This window comes from Prorops nasuta, unplaced genomic scaffold (genome assembly GCF_024137725.1).
Source record: "Prorops nasuta isolate Cenicafe-Biocafe unplaced genomic scaffold, Cenicafe_Pnas_1.2 PNAS00032, whole genome shotgun sequence".
Taxonomy (NCBI): Eukaryota; Metazoa; Arthropoda; class Insecta; order Hymenoptera; family Bethylidae; genus Prorops; species Prorops nasuta.
This window is the reverse complement of record NW_027116829.1, coordinates 1,008,618-1,026,834: the sequence shown is the minus strand read 5'-3', so window position 1 is coordinate 1,026,834 and position 18,217 is coordinate 1,008,618. Positions and strand designations below refer to the sequence as shown.

At 50.2% G+C, this 18,217-nt stretch overlaps 1 protein-coding gene across 1 annotated transcript in view; it reads left to right on the top strand.

Moving 5' to 3' along the window:
• The first annotated feature begins 868 nt into the window (after nt 1–868).
• The window catches only part of Toll-6 (Toll-like receptor 6), a 33,469-nt gene continuing 16,120 nt past the window's right edge, over nt 869–18,217 (top strand). The window contains exon 1 of the mRNA XM_066743114.1: nt 869–5,294. Coding sequence (XP_066599211.1) covers nt 1,616–5,281 — 3,666 coding nt within the window. The 5' untranslated portion in view covers nt 869–1,615 and the 3' untranslated portion in view covers nt 5,282–5,294. The remainder of the gene's footprint in view (nt 5,295–18,217) is intronic.

The window sequence follows — 18,217 nt, the reverse complement described above, 5'->3', positions numbered from 1 at the left end:
AGTCACTTGTCAGGGAGACGAGAATGAATCAGCGGAGGCCCGTTAAGAAGGACGAATCGTCCTTGGGGCGGAATAAATCCTTGGGCCCTGAGGCCCACGAGCGTCCGAGTCGCCGTTTTTTCCTCTACACACACCGAAAGAGGATCGCGCGTCGGCGCTTGGTGGCTGTGGAGAGCCACTTAAAAATTCATCGAAACCTTCTCATGACCGGTCCTCCGCTGCGAGAGGGACCGGTTTCGTTTCTCTCTCTCTCTCTCTCTCTCTCGAAAGCCGCAATTTCTGCTCGAATTCTATATGTTATGGTAGTATAATGGTGGGGGGGGGTTAGAAGGTAGAAGGCCTAGGAAACAGTCGTTTGTAGCGAGGATACAGGATATACGTACGGTACCGTGCAGGGGGTGTACGCTTATACCCTGCAGAGTAGGAAAATAGAGAAGGATGGATTTTGCAGGCGACCCACGCCACTGTGGCGTTGCATGTGTGTCGGCTACGGGAGGATCTGTCCATGTTTGCTGCATCGGTGTGTTGTGCCTTTGTCGGTGAGACGCAACGGTATTCGCTTCTGGCACACGGGCAAAAGCAGGACGGCCGCATACGCGCTTTCAGAGAGAGGAGAGAACTCCGCTCTCTCTCTCTCTCTCTCTCTCTCTCTCTCTCTGCGCTCTCTCGCTGGGCAAGTCGCTGCCGGTTGGGATGGGCGCGTGCTCCTATAGCGTCGTAGCCAGTGGCAGCGGCGCCGAGCGCGACGGTGCCGCCACCAATGCAGCCAGCGCCAAACTCTCCACTCGAGATGCTGTGCACGGTTGCTGGATTGGGATCGAGCACCACCGAGCAGCGGTTCAGTCGTCCGGTGGCCGCCGTACGGAGCGCTCCCACTTTTCCCCCGCGAGATCCACGAGCACCGACCAGAGGACTTTCGACGAGTCTTGTGGTGTTATAGGAGTCTTCCTCTTCTTCATCTTCCTCCTCGAGTTTGCGAATATACACGGAGCGACGATTGGATGGAGGAACGATGAACGGGTTGGAGAACGTTGTTGTTGTTGTTGTTGTTTCGAGCGCCTGGAAGAAGCTGCAACGCGTGCACGGTCTCGAGTGTTCGTTGACTCGCCGCGATGATCAGCGACTCGCGCTGGTGCCGTCGTTCGTACACTCTCGGAGCGCTCGTTAGGAGGAACAAGCGCTGCTGCGGAGAAGATTAAATCCCCATCGCGAGGGAGAAGAAACGAGGAGCGTGTGATATAGAGGAAGCAATAAGGAGCGTTGGCGAGCCGCGCGCCTTCCTTATTCGCCAAAGCAGACTCGCAATCATCGCATCATTGGAGAACCGGTTTCGCGTGCTCCGGCCTGGCCATAATCGTCATTAGCGATCGTTTCATTCGGGACTACCGTGATTTTTCTGCGAGCTTTCTCGCGTCAGCGCGCGCGGTGTTTCGAGCGTGTAGCAACTATTGGGAACTGGATTATTAGAGAGCGTTGATTATGTGCAGTTAGCGGGGTTAAGGGGGTTGGGACGGGGCGAAGAAGAGGGGGAGGGAAAGATAGCGGTCGATTACCGCGTGTGATGACGACGACGAGAAGACAGGGAACGGGAAAGGATCAACGAGCCTGAGTAAAGATGCGAGGTTTGCTCGGTCGAGGAGGGCTCGGATCGCTGTCATTGGCCTGCTGCTACTACTACCACTGCCTCGTCCTCTTGGGCGTCCATCACGTGCTCGCCGTGACCAGCGAGCTACCGCCGTCACAAAGGAACGACCGAGAGATCCCCGAGCATTGTTCCTGGGACCAGGACGGAACTCTCACTTGTGTAAACTCGAACAATTCGTTGGGTAACTTGTCCCAGGCCACCATCGAATTCCTCAGCACCCTCAACGTCGTTTGCGAGGTCTCCGAGAGCCTGGAGAACGCCAGTCTCGACGTCGAGACCCTCCTGCACTTTTGGAGGCTGAGGTCCTTGAGAATAGAGGGCTGCAAGTTGACGCACTGGCCTGCCAAGGTACTGGGAGCGCTGAGGGACCTGAGGAACTTGACCATCAGGAGCTTCAATGGCCGAAGGACCAAGTACAGCTTGGAGCTGGAGGCGGGAAGCTTCGAGTCCTCCTCGCAGATCGAGAAGATCGATTTGTCGTGGAACAACATCTGGCAGCTGCCCGAACACTTGTTCTGTCCGCTGTCCAACCTCGTGACCTTGAACGTTTCGTGGAACGCCCTGAAGGACGTGCTGGAGTTGGGTTTCAGGGATGTCGGGGACAGGCACTCCAGGAGGCAACACGAGTCCACTCCGTTGCCATTTCAGTGCTCCATCGATGTTCAGTCGTTGGACGTCTCGAACAATCAGATCTCGGTGATACCGGCTCACGGCTTCTCGTCCTTGAAGCGATTGAGAGTGTTGAATCTGTCGTGCAACGCGATATCCATGCTCGCGGACGACGCGCTCAGGGGACTCAGGTCCCTGGAAACTTTCGACCTTTCGGGGAATCGCATAGTCGCGCTGCCGACGGATATGTTCCGGGACTCGGCCAGGTCCCTCAAGGAGCTTCGCCTGCAGAATAATTCCATCAGCGTTCTGTCACCGGGCCTCTTCTCCGACATGAACCAGCTGGTCGCCCTCGACCTGTCGAGAAACGTTCTGACCAGTTCTTGGCTCAACGCTGCCACCTTCTCCGGTCTGATTCGCCTCGTATTGCTGAATCTCTCCCGCAACAGGATCAACAAACTGGATCCGGCGCTGTTCAAGGACCTCTACACTCTGCAGATTCTCAATCTGCAGTACAACGAGATAGAAATGATACCGGCCGACACCTTCTCGCCGATGAGCAATCTTCACACCTTGGACCTGGCGCACAACAGGATCTTCTACATGGACGCTTATTCCCTGAACGGGCTGTTCGCGCTGTCCCAACTGGCGCTGGACTCGAACCTGCTGGAGGGCATACATCCGGACGCGTTCAGGAATTGCTCGAGTCTGCAGGACTTGAATCTGTCCGGGAACAATCTGGACGTGGTGCCGGTGGCTCTGAAGGACATGAGGATGCTGAGGACCCTCGACCTGGGTGAGAATCAAATCAGGAGCCTCGGAAAGCCAGGATTCCGCGGTATGTCGAGCCTCAGCGGGCTTAGGATGATGGGCAACGAAATTAGCAATTTGACGCAGGAGGACCTGGCCGAGCTGCCGGCCCTGCAAATCCTCAACTTGGCCAAGAACAGGATCGAGATTGTGGAGGAGGGTGTGTTCTCGTCGAGTCCGGCACTCCAGGCGATAAGGCTCGACTCGAACCTCCTCCAGGATATCTCTGGAATCTTTCTCAGCGCTCCGGGACTGCTGTGGCTCAACATCTCCGACAACGCGATAGTCCATTTCAATTACAGCTACCTACCGGATAAACTGCAGTGGATGGATCTGCATAAAAATCTGATTGGCGACCTGGGCACGGCCAGCGCGTCCATGAGGCTGCAGACGCTCGACGTGTCGTTTAACCGTCTGACGAGGATACACTCGAGATCGATACCGGACTCCATCAGGCTTTTATTCGTCAACGATAATCTCATTAACACCGTGGAGCCGCAGAGCTTCTTCGGCAAGAGCAATTTGACGAGGGTCGATCTCTATGCAAATCAAATCGTGAAAATGAATTTGTCGGCGTTCCAGCTGGTGCAGGTGCCGGTGCACCAGCCACTTCCGGAATTCTACATTGGCGGGAACCCCTTCATATGCGACTGCACCACCGAGTGGTTGCAGAGGATCAATTCACTGCCACTCCGACAACATCCGAGGGTCATGGACTTGGACTCGGTTTACTGTCGACTGCCATACGACAGGCACAACTCCTTCGTGCCTCTCCTCGAGGCAAAGTCCTCCCAGTTCCTCTGCACCTACAAGGCTCACTGCTTCGCCCTATGCCACTGCTGCGACTTTGACGCCTGCGACTGCGAGATGACGTGTCCCCAAAATTGCACCTGCTACCACGACCAATCCTGGTCGGCGAACGTCGTCGATTGCTCCAATTCCGGCTACAAGAGTCTGCCGGGACGATTGCCCATGGACGCCACCGAGGTCTATCTGGACGGGAACAACTTTGGCGAGCTCAATTCCCACTCGTTCATCGGCCGGAAGAACCTGCAGATACTCTACGCCAACGACAGCAACATCATCGCCGTCAGGAACCACACGTTCAGCGGTCTCAAGCGCCTGAGGATCCTGCATCTGGAGAACAATCAGATATCGATACTCAACGGCGTGGAGCTCATGCCCTTGGAGAACCTGAAGGAGCTCTATCTCCAGAACAACAAGCTCGTTCACATCGACAACGGTACGTTCGCTCCTCTGCGTCAGCTGGAGGTCCTCAGGCTCGAGAGGAACAGATTGAGCGTGTTCGCTCTCTGGGAGCTGGCCCACAATCCTTATCTGGTGGACCTGGGTATGTCGAGCAATCCTTGGAGCTGCGAGTGCTCGTACTTGGACAGGGTGAGGGAGTGGATGTCGAGGAATCGGCCGAAGATCGCCGATTGGAGGAGAGTCACGTGTTCCCTGGGCATCCCGTTGAGTCTGCCCAGCAATGGGTCGCTGGTCAACTGCGCGGCCTTGACCGGAAGTGATTCCGCCATCGAGAACAGGCCGCTGGAGGCTTATCTACCGTTGATGCTGGCCAGCGGAGTGCTGCTGTTCGCCATGGTGGCCTTGCTCTGCGGTGCCTTCAGGCACCGGCGCACCCTGAGGACGTGGGCGGCCAGCAGGTGCGGCCTCAGGGCCTGCTACAAGACCGCCGCCTTCGAGGACCAGGAGAAACCGTTCGACGCTTACATCTCGTACTCCGCCGTGGACGAGGCCTTCGTCTCGACCATCCTCGTTCCCGGCCTCGAGTCCTCCTACAGGCTGTGTCTTCACTATCGCGACCTCGGGGCCGGTAGCAACGTGGCCGACGCGGTGGCCGAAGCGGCCGACTCCTCGCGCAGGACCATCCTCGTCCTCTCCAAGAACTTCCTGCACGGCGAATGGGCCAGATTCGAGTTCAAGGCCGCCCTGCGGGACGCCCTCAAGGGCAAGGGACGGTCCGTGATACTGCTGCTGGTCGGAGGCGTGTGTCCCAGGGACCTGGACGCCGATCTCCGGAAGAGGCTCTCCTCCCACACCGTGCTCGTCTGGGGTGACAAATTATTCTGGCAGAAGCTGAGGTTCGCCATGCCCGACGTATCTCCCGTTCTCGAACGGGGACTGCCACTGCCCACCGCACCACCACCCCCGCCGCCTCCACCACCCCCACCGATGCACCATCAATGGACGTAGAGCCATTCTTCAGGTGAGTCTCCACTCTCCAACGATATCTTCCGGAAATGAAGATGGAGCGTTCCCGGCGCCAAAACGGAAGCTTCCCATACTTTTTTATCCCCCCGTCCTCGGGCAGGCATGCGCCCGTGCAGGGGGTTGGTCCCCTTGTAAATCCAAATTAAGACTGATTTATCGCGATGATTATTCAGGATCGTTGCCGAAGAGCGCGAGATTTAGGTAAGGCTCCGTGTAAGAACCGAAATAGCTTTTGACAAAATCGTGATTTAACAGAGTCCATTCCGATATAAGCGGAGAACCGTGATCGGTCCTCGAGCTGATTTTTTGCTCCCCCCCCCCCCCCCTCGAGAATTAATAGCTTCTGCTGTACCACGATGTTTTGGGCCCGGAAGATGGATAAGAGCTGGCACGGCAGCGGAGCTCCAATCTAAATTATAATTGGAGTCCCGTGCAAGTTGGCGGAGACTGGGGTAAATTTTGCGATAATTAAGAGAATCGTTTGACGCGTGTCCCTTGAATGAGTGGGCGGGGCGGTTGACCGGGGAGAGGGCATAAATTGTACACCTTGAACGTGGAATATACTTAGGTTAAATCAGGGATCCCGAGTCTGGCCAATGAGAGTCAAGGTATTCGACACCATTCCCATGCTCCAATCGTTGCACTAACGAGCTTTTAGTTTCCTGCCGAACACCGGGCTTTAATACCATCCCCCCTCCCATACTCCCCCTTCGCCCGACATTTCGCACTATTGTAGCCGAGAGAGGAACACCTTTGACGGCTGGTTTTGCGGTCTGGCACGGACGTGCCAAACGTCAAATTAAGCGGGACATAATGCTCTCGCACACCCCGATACACGCACGCACGCACGCACACACACACCCGCACTGATACCGAGAGTCAATCATTCGGAGCAAATCCAAGCAATTCCATTTGGCAAATAAGAATGGCTGGTTAACGCAGTCTCGAGCGATGAGATATAAGCCGTGGCAAAAGCCGTGACGATTTAAAATATTCCTACGGTACGGACGAGTTCGCGCTGACATTGTACATCGGAGTATGCAAAATGTGAGGATAACCGGAGCTCGAATTAGCACACTCGGAGAGATATTTCCCAGGTAGATCCATTCTGGCATTTGGTTCTGGCCAGTGTTTTCAAGATGCCCGAGCGTATACGTGTCTAAACAGTAGGGAGGAGGCGACGCGGCGTATCATTGCCAACGTTAGGCGATATGCTCTCGCGAGTTTCCATTCGCCGTTTGACGAGCGGCGCGTTTCGGATGCAAATCAGACCCCCCCCCCCCCTCCCCCTCCACCACCCTCCTCTACCCCTTATGCATAATCCCTCGGACTGTTAATAATCAGACACCTGAAGAAACCGATTTCCCTATCGCGGCTGTTCAATTCCAACCGACTCGCCGATAAATGGCTCCTCGTCTCTATATAACGTATATTAGCTATATATATATGTATATACATATCCCAATGTTAACGAGCTCTTTATCGTTGTAATATTTCGCGTATCTAGCAGAGTCACGATAAACAAATATTTGGCGAAAAATATAAACACCGCATCCACCGAGGAGAATTAGCAAATTAATGCAGTTCTCGTGCAACGAATAATGATTTTTTGTTTTTCGCACACAACCGCTGGGGCCAAATGCTCTACCTCTTCCGGTCCATTCGGGTCTCGATTATTCCAGCAGATTTTTGTTGGATTTCGAGCAGGAAGCTCGTATACGATCGACTGTTATAAAGTTGAACGAGCGAGGTGCAGGAGGAAAATTCGAGGCTGTGCGGTGAATTTCGGGAGAATGGAATAATGGGTGGGGAGCAGCACGGGGTCGTATTAGGTGTCAATTATGCAATAAAAGATGAAAGGAGAAGAATACGGTGGTTGTTGCGGGAACGAGCCGTCCGTCAATTGACTTTCCTAATGTCGACGAATATAACAGCTGGTTGCGTGTAACATTTCGCGATGGTTACCCATATGTTGCCTACTCTCTCTCTCTCTCTCTCTCTCTCTCTCTCTCTCTCTCTCTCTCTCTCTCTCTCTCTCTCTCTCTCCCTGTGTTCGTGTTACGAGCTACAATAGCGTGAATTGGAAATGGGGTGGTGGTGCTGGGGCAAAGGCTCGTTAGGGATCCAGAATAGAATGCAGAAGGTATCTCTCGATGATTGTATCACATACGGAAATGCACACCCTGTAATCAAAAGTGCTGTCCTGCTGGAGGATAAAGCTAAAACTGCGAAAATTCCACGTCGTTCAATGCTGCCACAGCTGACACACGATTTGGACGACTCAATGGTACGGAACGAGATCGATTCATCGACGACATAAACACTCATTTTGGCCCTCTCTTCGCACATACATACGTTATTCCATTCCGGTCAAACGATGAAAAATTGTTAAATCCCATTGTGCGCGTTTCCTTAATTTGGCGAGCGACCATGAAGAGCGCTGGCTGATACTCCGCAGCGTTATATATATCCTATATATATATATATACATGGGAATGGAACGACGAGAGGCAGAATTTTTCAAGACTGGCCAATAATAATTCAGTCGGTTGAACTTTGATCGGGCTGCACGTGATTCTGACACCGAACGGAGGACGCGTACACCGAATAGTTAGGGACACGAGTATGTATATATGCTGTACACAGTGTGTAGCGTACACTTACGCATCTGCGACACCCCCACAGACTTCCCCCAGATGGCCGGTCGACCCTACGTTTCGAAACAGCTGAAACTGAAGGGTGTCCGAGGAAGAAGTTTGGTAAAAGGGTCTCTACCATGCTATATATATATATATATATATACATAAATACATTATTATTTTCCTCTAGCCAAACTAGCGTGTGTCTATATAACACACTTTACACGCGCAAAACTCTCCTTTCTCGTTTTCCTTTTCGCATTCATCAAAACTCGTCCATAGAATTTAAAAGCCATTGGCTTCAAGTTTTCCATGGAATTAGCGCAGCTCGTAGGGAATTTTTTCTCGGAGCTGCTAGGAGATAAAGCGAATCTTCCTGCAAAGGCTGAATCAGCTGTATATGTATATATATATATATATATATATATAGATGGAGGGTAGACGAAGAACCGTAGCGAGTCTCGCGCGCGGTATAAAAGAGGCGAAGATGACGAGAGGGGGAGAGTCACGGTGTTTGGGGGTACGGGACCCTTTTTATCCCTTAATGTCCACATTTACAGCGTGGCATGCATCGGTTCCATTAACGGCTGAGCTTCCGATAAGCCGCATCGATAGGGATAGCGCCTCTCTCTCTCTCTCTCTCTCTCTCTTTTGCTTTCTCACCTAGAGGATTAAGCAAAAAATACAGAGAAAGCCCAGCTGGATGTTCCCAAAAGTGGCCATTGTTGCTCTCGCACAGATTTTCCTTGGCGAAATTCCACCAACGAGAAATTCCCCGAATCCGTATGTGCCACACGTTTTTGAACGCAACGCGCGTTAGATTCTTGGCAAAATGGCCGCGTGATATATATTCCATCTCTCTCTCTCTCTCTTTGGTCCTACGCAGTGTACCGTTTCACCCATCCATCCCCCGGCAAGAAAAACATCCAATCTTACCCTCATCGTTATTTATTGGACAACCACGCACCATCCTGTAAAAATTCATTTCCCAACACGCTGGAAAATCTTTTCCAATCCAATTTGCTACGGCTGGATTTTCTCGAGGCACGCTCGTAAAAAAATTCTTCATTCGCGTGCCGATACGCCTAATAACTTTCTTTCTCTCCCATGAATGGAAGGATCGATTTGATTAAACGGTTTTCTCGACCCTGTGTGCCACTGCTCCATGAATAAATTGCTTCGATGGATTTTTCGTTCCGTCTCTCACTCGATGCTTCTCCGCCGCTGGCACTCCGAGACGAAAGAGCGAATTTGTTCCAGCTATTATTTTCGTGGGTCCGAGTCACGGAGACGAGGACCTTGAAGAGGATCGCTGGGGATGGTGTTTCGCCTATCCTGGTCTCACTATATACAGTGTTTTACCACTTACACGTTCAACGCAGTGAAACATAATTGTTCCAGCTGCTGTATATATTTTCATTAGGTCCGAGTCGCGGAGACGTTGACCTCGAAGAAATTGCCAAGGGATGGTGGTTTAAATCAACCCTGGTCTGACCAAACTGCCGCTTTACTACTTGCTAATTCAACATAAAGATTAATTCCTACAATTTTTCCCCCCTCTCTCTCTCTCTCTCTCTCGAGTCCTACGAGACTCCGAAAGCAGCGAGATTGCTCGACTCGTTACATTTTATTTGTCCTCAAATCGCGGAGTCGTCGACCTTGAAGGAAATTCCCGTGTATGGTTTTCCATCGACTGTGCGGTCTGACTACACGCGGTGCTTTACTACTAGCTTGTTCGACCGCGAGGATTGGTGGTGCGTCAGCCATTTCCCACCGCGATCCTCCAGGTCTTTGTGCGTTGCTGCGGGAAAACAATGTGCGATGCACAGCGAGGAAAGTCGCGAATGCACGAGCGTGAAAATTCTATTCGTTATAGACATATATATATATATATATATACGAGGCTTGTGCACTCTTGAGAAACGCGGTGGTTGGCAGAAACCGAACGAGGCGGATCTCGCGCCTCGCCAAAAGGCAGCGTGCAAAAATGTTCGGCGAGCTTTGATGTGAAAAAATCCAAGGCTAATTGGCAGGTATTTAAAATTAGCATGGCTAATGTACCACGAGCTCGCGCACAAAGAGCATATTTCCCTATGCTTGGGCGACAAAATTCCCGAGAGCGTGTATATATTAATGCATCGCGAAATTACTCTTTCGCCTATGTAAATTTCAGACTGGATTATTGACTCCGCGCGGTGTAAAGCTCGGCCAGCGATACAAGGCTGGGAAAAAATATTTCTCCTCGTTATAGCACTCGCGAAACGACGCAAAGGCTCCGCGAAAAACCACCGGGCGCCTCCGCGACTCCACTCGCTCCCGACCATCGCCCAATGACAAAGAACAAACTCCCTCTTTTGATTCTCCCGCCAAAACCTGTGGTACCGCATCAAAAATGCATTGGCAATTAATAAAATTAGAATAAATTCGCAGCGTTATGGTTTTTTCACGAGTTACTCGTGCGTTAGTGTGTGTCTTCCAGGTCTTTTTATTCTCTTCGTCGTGCGTTATACCGTTTGGCAGAGATCCTCTCGTGGCTTGTTTCGCTCCTCGACTCTAGGGGGGAGTTTATATATATATATATATATATATAGTAGCGAATTACGAGGAGATTCCTGGTCAAAGGAGCCAGGGAAGTGGACCAGGGTGTTCTTACGGTGCGAAACAGAGGCGACGAAAGAAATTGCTGGCTGATGGATGATGAAGACGAGGGGAGATCTTGAAGAACCCTGTGATGGTCGTCGAAGAGCACAGTGGAGGATGGTCGAATCTCGCGACGCTAGCTGCCATCCGCCTCGTATAATACTATACACATGCATATACACACAGAGCAGCGAAAGGTCGTTGAAGCTTTGCCGGCATCGCGCAGCATTTTCAAACGCAGGCCACGATTCGACGTTAAATTTTCTAATTCCGCAAAGCGGCTCCCCCTCGAAATTCCAATAATATGCGTCGTAAACGTATTTCAGCTGGAAGCAAATTTAGTGGCTCCGGATTTGGGAGATTTGGATCGGGCCGGAGGATTTTTGGTGGAGCGCGTCGCGTATCGTGCGTGCGTAATTAAGAGTCGTTTCCGGGCGCGGCGCCGATCATAAAGTTTATCGCGCAATTTGTATAATGCCGTAGAAAATTATAATTAGCGGTGTCCCGCTGTAAACGGTGGTTCGCTTTAATTAACTCGCGCGCGCCAAGGATGAAAGGATCAGCGGGGCTGCAGAGCGTCATTCGGTCGAATCCGCCCACGCCTCCATTTCCACGCGAGCGTCACTCGCGTTAATTTCGACCGATGCATTTTTTCCACTAGTGGAAAATATCGTTCGCCTCTCTTCGGGTACGCTCGGATGAATCGTATATAGCTTTAAAAAGAGAGTGGAATGGGAGGTGAAAAATTCACTGGATTTCTTAAATAAAAAGAAGGGGGGGGGGGGGGTGCTTTGCTCGTGGTGAAAAGCGTCGTTGTGTTTTTATAGCACGAGAGTGTTTGCTTCGCGATAAAAATGATTTTGGAATGCACTTATCGACTCCGGGGCGAAAAAAAGGGGAGAATATTTTAAGTACCCTAAGAGAGAGAGAGCAAAGGTCTGGAAAAGACGCGACCATTTTCGTGGTTGGGTGTCGTAAAATCGTAGCAAATGGCACTTATCAACGCTGCTGGGAGAGCCATAAAAAAGTCTCTCTGTGTGTGTTTGGGCAGAAACGTTTTCCAGATGCAGGTGTCCCCCCCCCCCCCCCCCCCCCAACTATTTTTTTCACCGGTTGCCACGATAAGATAAGAGCAAAAATTCGTGAAAAGACTGCGCGAGGCTGCACGAAACTGGCAGCTAGGGAAATAGCAGCCGCGAGGCATCCGAAATTTTGCCAGGGTCCTCTTCTCCTCCTCATCCATCCCTTCTTGCACGGTGCAACACGGTAGCGCGCACAGCCCTCCATATATATATATATACATACACACAGCTGTTTACTACAATATTCTCCGGTTTCCCCGACAGCAGCCAAAGGTTCGCGAGAAGCTGCTATGCTGTTGCGCTTCGGTATCCGGTTAGAGCTCGCAGGCAACAACGTGCAAGAGCGCGCGAGCGCGCCACGCCGTATTTATACGCGTTACTCTGATTACAAAAGCAGCAACGGAGCAGCACACAGCCTCGGGAAACAGCAAGGGAGCAAATTAAGACGAAAATGGAAACGCGCGATGTATCTCGGCAATGGAGTTTAATGCAAATTCAAATTAGCGTGTCGCGATCAATGACTCCCCCACCCTATTAGTATATACGCGCGAAGCTTGGAAATTTTCCAGGTAAATCATCGAGAGAGACACGCGTGTAAAACGATGGAACGAGGAAAGATGGAATTTTTGCGGGACGCAAGGATGTAAACAAAGATGGAACGCGAGTGTTATCGGGGTGCGAGAGGATGAAGAGCGATGAGACTTATTGATTCGCCAATGACTCGACGAAGATTCTACCGAGTCTCCCCCTCTCCTCCGCCATCGAGATGAGTCACATCCGTCTCTTTGCATTAGTCCGGCCCCTGATGGGGGATTTTGAACGTTAGGGGGAGGGGGGGAGTGTAGCAAGGCAGAACGGATGGATAAAACAGACCGCTAAAACTAAATCGTCCAACTATATATTATATCGCTTGACGTATATTCCCATATCATTCCGCTTCAGAGCCCGGCAAAAAAATCCTCCTCGTCCCGCAACCACGTTCCACACTTCTCACCCCCTGTGCCAACTTTCGCCTAAGAAGAAAACGCTGCGGAAACTCCATTCGTGCAGCGATATAACGCTCCTCTATATCGTCCCTGGCCGGAAACTGCCGAGCACTCGCGATTACGCTCGATAAATTCCCGAGGGATCTTTAGTCCTGGAAATTCCCATTTTAATTTCCGTTCGCTTCGATGTACGGTGCTGGAATATGTTCGAATTAGTATTTTTCCTTTGAATTTATATATATATACATAAGAGTTATCTCTTTTTTAAAGTGGAATAAAGAGGAGGGGGGGGGGGGGGGTAATAAAAGCGTTGAGATAAGAGAGCGAGTGCTCTTGAGTGTATTACAAAGCTTCGTGTATATATTCGGGAAGCTAGAACGATCACACTGGGAAGTGGAAGACTCTGCGGGAGTTGACCAACAACCGCGAGATAAGTCAGTTAACGAGTTTACCAGGAATCCCCGTCGCTCGGTCGTTCTTAGCTTGGAAAGCGTCCGGTCCTCGCTCGGTGTGTGTGTGTGTGTGTGTGTGTGTGTACACAAAGGAGAGAACAGCGTTGCTGAAAAGATCATAAAAATCCGGACAGTGGCCAAAGATCCATTTGGATTTTTGTCTCACTTCGCGGGGCTTTTGCCATCGTTATTCGCCGTTGAGTGCCGTGCACTGCAATCTGTATACGGGGGATCCGAGCAAGTGGGTTCGTTTATGAGCAGAGAGAGAGATGCTATAGAAATGGAACTTGGTCCTTTGTCACGCTACGCTGTAACAAATTCGTCGTCGCGTCACGGCGGCGGTGCGGTGCATAATTAGGACGACTCTGTACTCTCTGTGGTGAGTCCCTCTCCCCCCCCCCCCCCTCCCCCTGCTACTCATTGTGAAATCAGCCGCGGACCCAGAGTCCAGTCACGTTCGAGTTTCTCCCGACTCGTCGATCGATCGCGGCTGTCTAAATTCTCGTGGAATCTTCGCGGTGTCTTTAAACGATCCAAAAGTCTTCTAAAAGACGTCTTTTGGTATCCACGCATCGTCCAAATTGCGTTTGCCGCCTTCGGGACCCCCCCGGTGTCTTATTCGTGAATCGAGAGTATCCCGGGAGAGAATAATTGACCAGAGAGAGAGAGAGAGAGAGAGAGAGAGAGATGGTAACATCTGCTGGAAAACACAGGGTCGGTCGAGGAATTATTAATTATCGTGAACTCCAAGGGCGGGACCCTCTCAGGAATATGAAATACCGCGCTCGACCGTCGAGGAATTTCATTCCATTCTGGTTGCTCCATTTTTCCTCCACTACGCCCCCCCCCCCCCTCCTCCCTTTTTCCTACTTTCAGATCCACTCTCCCAAGAACGTTTTCAAGAACCACTTCCCCATTCTCGGTCTCTCTCCGACACTCGCGCAAGAGTCAAATCCCACAAGCCAATTGAATCCTCCTCTATTTCCACAGTTTATTAATTAGATGGGCTCTCCCGAAGGGACTTTTCCAATCGAGCGGAATAGATTCTTTGAAAATCCCAGAAATAAATATACCGGAGGTTTTTTTCTCGTATATAAAAAGAGATAAATTCGAGTGGGAGAAAAGAAAAATGTTAATTCGCCAAAGCGAGCATAAATACACTGGCGTTTCGACCATTGTCCGAGTTTCGGGCCTATAATTTCTGCGCCAAGATTTCATTAGAATTCGTGTCGAATCCGGAGCTGGCGCCGATAAAAACCTTTTGTCCCTTTGTTCTCGGCCAGAAACGTATGGCGGCCGTAGCGTAAAATGTACCGGCCACACTTGCGGCCCGGCAAAAAACGCGCGGCCCGGCATAAAGTTGACGTGCCGTTAAAGTTATTGCGTTTCGCTCGAGAGGAAGCACACGCTGAAAAACAGGAGAAAATAACGGTGCAAGGCGAAAATAAAATGTCAACCGAAAAATCGACTAGGAGGAGCGAAGGAAACATTTTTCTGCCCTGATAATTCACTCCTGCGTACGTGTTGAATTTTTCTCTTCTCGCGTATACCTCTTCGTCTCTCGGCCGATGGACCACGCGAGAAGCAATCAACGCGCGAACAACCACGTATCGCCGTGCAGTAGCTGGTAAAGGGGAAACGTACGCGTTAATTCGATAGAGTGTGTGCGTGTGTTTGTGTAGAAAAAAATATCATCTACCCACTGATTAACCACGTTGCTTCTATACTTAAATTTTTGCCTTTTCAAAAACGTTCTTCGATGTTCGAGTCTCCTCCACAACTACGTTGCTGAAGAAACGATCGACGCGTGAACAACTATACGTACTTCCGTGCGATGTACGGAGAAGAATTAAATAACATTTATACACGTATTATAGACAAAGGGAGAAAATTCCGGGAACACGCTAGACGAACTGAAAGGAGAGCGTTTTGTCGAGTGCACGCGTTAATTCAACAAAGCACGAGTATGTGTGTGTGTTTCTCGAAAGAAACGAGACAATTTTCTACACGAGAGAAACATTCAAATGCGATACTTACTCCCGTCGAAATGGCTGACCGTCATTAAAGGCATTAAGCCAGGGAAGAAAATTACGCGCCGCACCGTCTCCCTATAATGTGTGCTTTATTAAACGTAGCGTGTAATTTTCATTCCATTTGGCTTTGGCCTTAACCACACGTATATAGTCACGTGTCTCTTTGTTACATATTAAGCACCGTTACCTGCTGTCAACGCGTCAATTAAGCGTATCGTATCAATCTACCACTCCCCCCCCCCTTTTCCCTCGAAAACAAATCACCGCGCCAACTTTAAACTTTCCGTCCCGGCTTTTGTGACACACACAGACGCGCACATACGTTAATTGTATACCAAGGATTGTAGACGAATTCCAAGGACTGGGAGAAGGTCCACTTTGGTTTTTGAAAGACGACGCGACGCGTACGGCGCTTTTCCGCTTATTTATGGTCTCCCCCCATCCTGAATCCACTTTTGGGCCCCCGTCGCGTCGGTCGGGCCCAAATCGGTCCCAAAACGAAAGCAACTCTCTCTCTCTCTCTCTCTCTCTCTCTCTCACGCTCGCGTTGCTCTCAACGAAGCGAGAGAAAATCCCCGCTTGCTCTTTTCGACGGTCCTCGTGACAGTTGGTCGAGGGACGCCAATTGAAATAACAAGGGCGAGAAAACGTTAAGGAGGAAGTGCTCTTGAAAACCCACAGAGGAAAGTGTCTGCGAGACACTAAAACCTCCGGGTTTTTGCCCCCTTCGCGAGCTGCTCGGATATATGTTTCGTGAGAAAAAGCCTCTTTGCTTCGTGGAACCTCCCCCCTCCTCCTCCCATTTCTCACATAATATCATACACGATCCGTCATCGCGACGACGCCTCGATTCCACGGCAGACTCTCTCGTTTGCTTATTTTCCTCGTGCGCGTAGCGCCGCGTGTACAATTAACAATAAAGAGGAAGAGGGGGGGGGGGATGGGGTGAAAGGGTGGAGATTCGTCAAGCGCGATTCGTGGAATTCTGGCGGAAATGAAATTCCGCACGTATGGGGCGAATCGACAGTACCGCATAGTCTTCCCGTCTGAAATATCGCGTGCTTATTATTTCCAAAGAGCCCGGGGAGATAATCAGAGCTTCCCAGGAAGCGTTGGAATTCTTTCCTCTGGCAGTCGAAATTCCGATCGGGGGAGGGAAAATCGCGGCTCACGCGAATTTTGGCGGCTTTTGTGTTGGCGTCGCGCTGCCACACGGCGCACTCCGGGGAATTCGCGCGATAATTGGAATTCTCGTAATGAGGATTGTGCCGCTGCGACGATATTCGCTCGCTCGCTCGCCGATTATCACCTTTAATTAAGCAGATTTTTCTCCCTCCCCTCGAACCAAGGAAATCTGTTTCCTGTTTCTTCCCCCTACCCTAGCTCTTTCGTACGCGACCCGTCCGATTCGTAATTTCGTATCTCTCGAGAAACTTTGCTGCTAGCGCTAATAACTTTTACGGAGACATTAATCTTGCCGGGGAAAGACGGGACGCGCGCGCGAGCGCAAGGATGGAAATTGTTTCACTAATTTACGTAGAAAGGATCGAGCTGAGAGGATCAGCCGGGATAACTGGCGTATAAATGATAATTTAATCATATTCGATACACACTGGACGGAATAACGAATAATTATCCTGGACGTGACGGCTGTTGCGAGACTACCTCCTCTACAACCCACCTTGCTCTTCTTATTTTTTACCAGTATATATATATAGTGATAGTATTTTAGTCTCTGCATATCGATCCAATTAGGAGGATTTTGGACCGTGAATAAGTAGTTGGAACTTAAGGAACAACCGCGAGAAAAAATAGTTTTGTTTCAATTTTGATTTTTGCAGGGAAAATATTAGTTGAAATTTCAAGCATACGTCACTGTGGAATAAGCACTGCAGTTTCGAGACCGAGTGCAGGGACGAGTAATTAACATAGATAATACAGCGTGTGTGTGGTGCACGCTCGTTTATTATTCTTTAGGAATTAGGTAATTAGTCGCTAATACTCATTTCAATTTCTCTATATCGACTGCATTCGAAAATGCAGATTCGGTCAAAATTGTAGGCATACGCAGTCCAAGGAAGGAAAACACGAGCTAGACTAGAATATAAACAGAGAGCGAAGAAAAGTGTTCCAGGGTTAGTATACGTGGCTTGGAAGGCAGATGCTCGCTCACAGGCTCACGGCTGGCAACAATGGGCCAGCCAGGATGCAGGAGAAAATAATGGTGCGGGTCGCTGGCAGGCAGGCGCAGGCAGGCAAGCAGGACCTGTTCGGAGCCAACGTGCCAATCCTGTGTCCATGTGTGCGCGCCGCGCCTATCCTTGCCACCTTCCTTCTTCCTTTCACGCGAGTACCATTCCTTACATATATATATATATATATATATATATTTATATAACCATGCAACCCCGAGCAACTCTGCACTCTTCGTCCAATAATTTCCCTACACAACGTACACAATAAACATATATATATATATATATACACAACACACGTACAGCCTCAGCGAAAATTGATGAAGCTCAACTTTCCACTCGGAAAGCGACATATTTATTTAAACAGCCATTACTATACTCAGCTCGTTAGCAGTTTCCATTTTGCATCATAAATTCCCATCAATTTCCGGTCTGCATTATGAATCTTGCACCAGTAGGAATTATCGCAAAGTTTGGGGAGGGCTCGATGCGCGATGTGCTAGCTTCTAGGAAACTATCGAGCTTTCGGCTATGCGGCCACGTACGCGATAAAGTTTAATTGCAATTTTCTTGCAAAATCCGGCCGCTGTATCAATTCGCTGTAAAATGATATTCGCGCGCGCGCGGTCAGTTTTGGAATATTCTCGAGTTTCCGAGTGGATCGATCGATCGGAACGACACAGTGGTGATCGAGTTCGATATATTTATGCACTCTCACGACTCTCTCCCTCCCTCCCTCTCTCTCTCTCTCAATATATATATATATATATATATAGTGCGCAAAACATAGCGATGTAGCATTGTTGTCGTGGATAGCTCGGCTACCGATTCCGTTAGGCGTCACTCCGTCTCACTCAATCACTCGCGGCGCTTTGTGCTAATCCTGAGTTA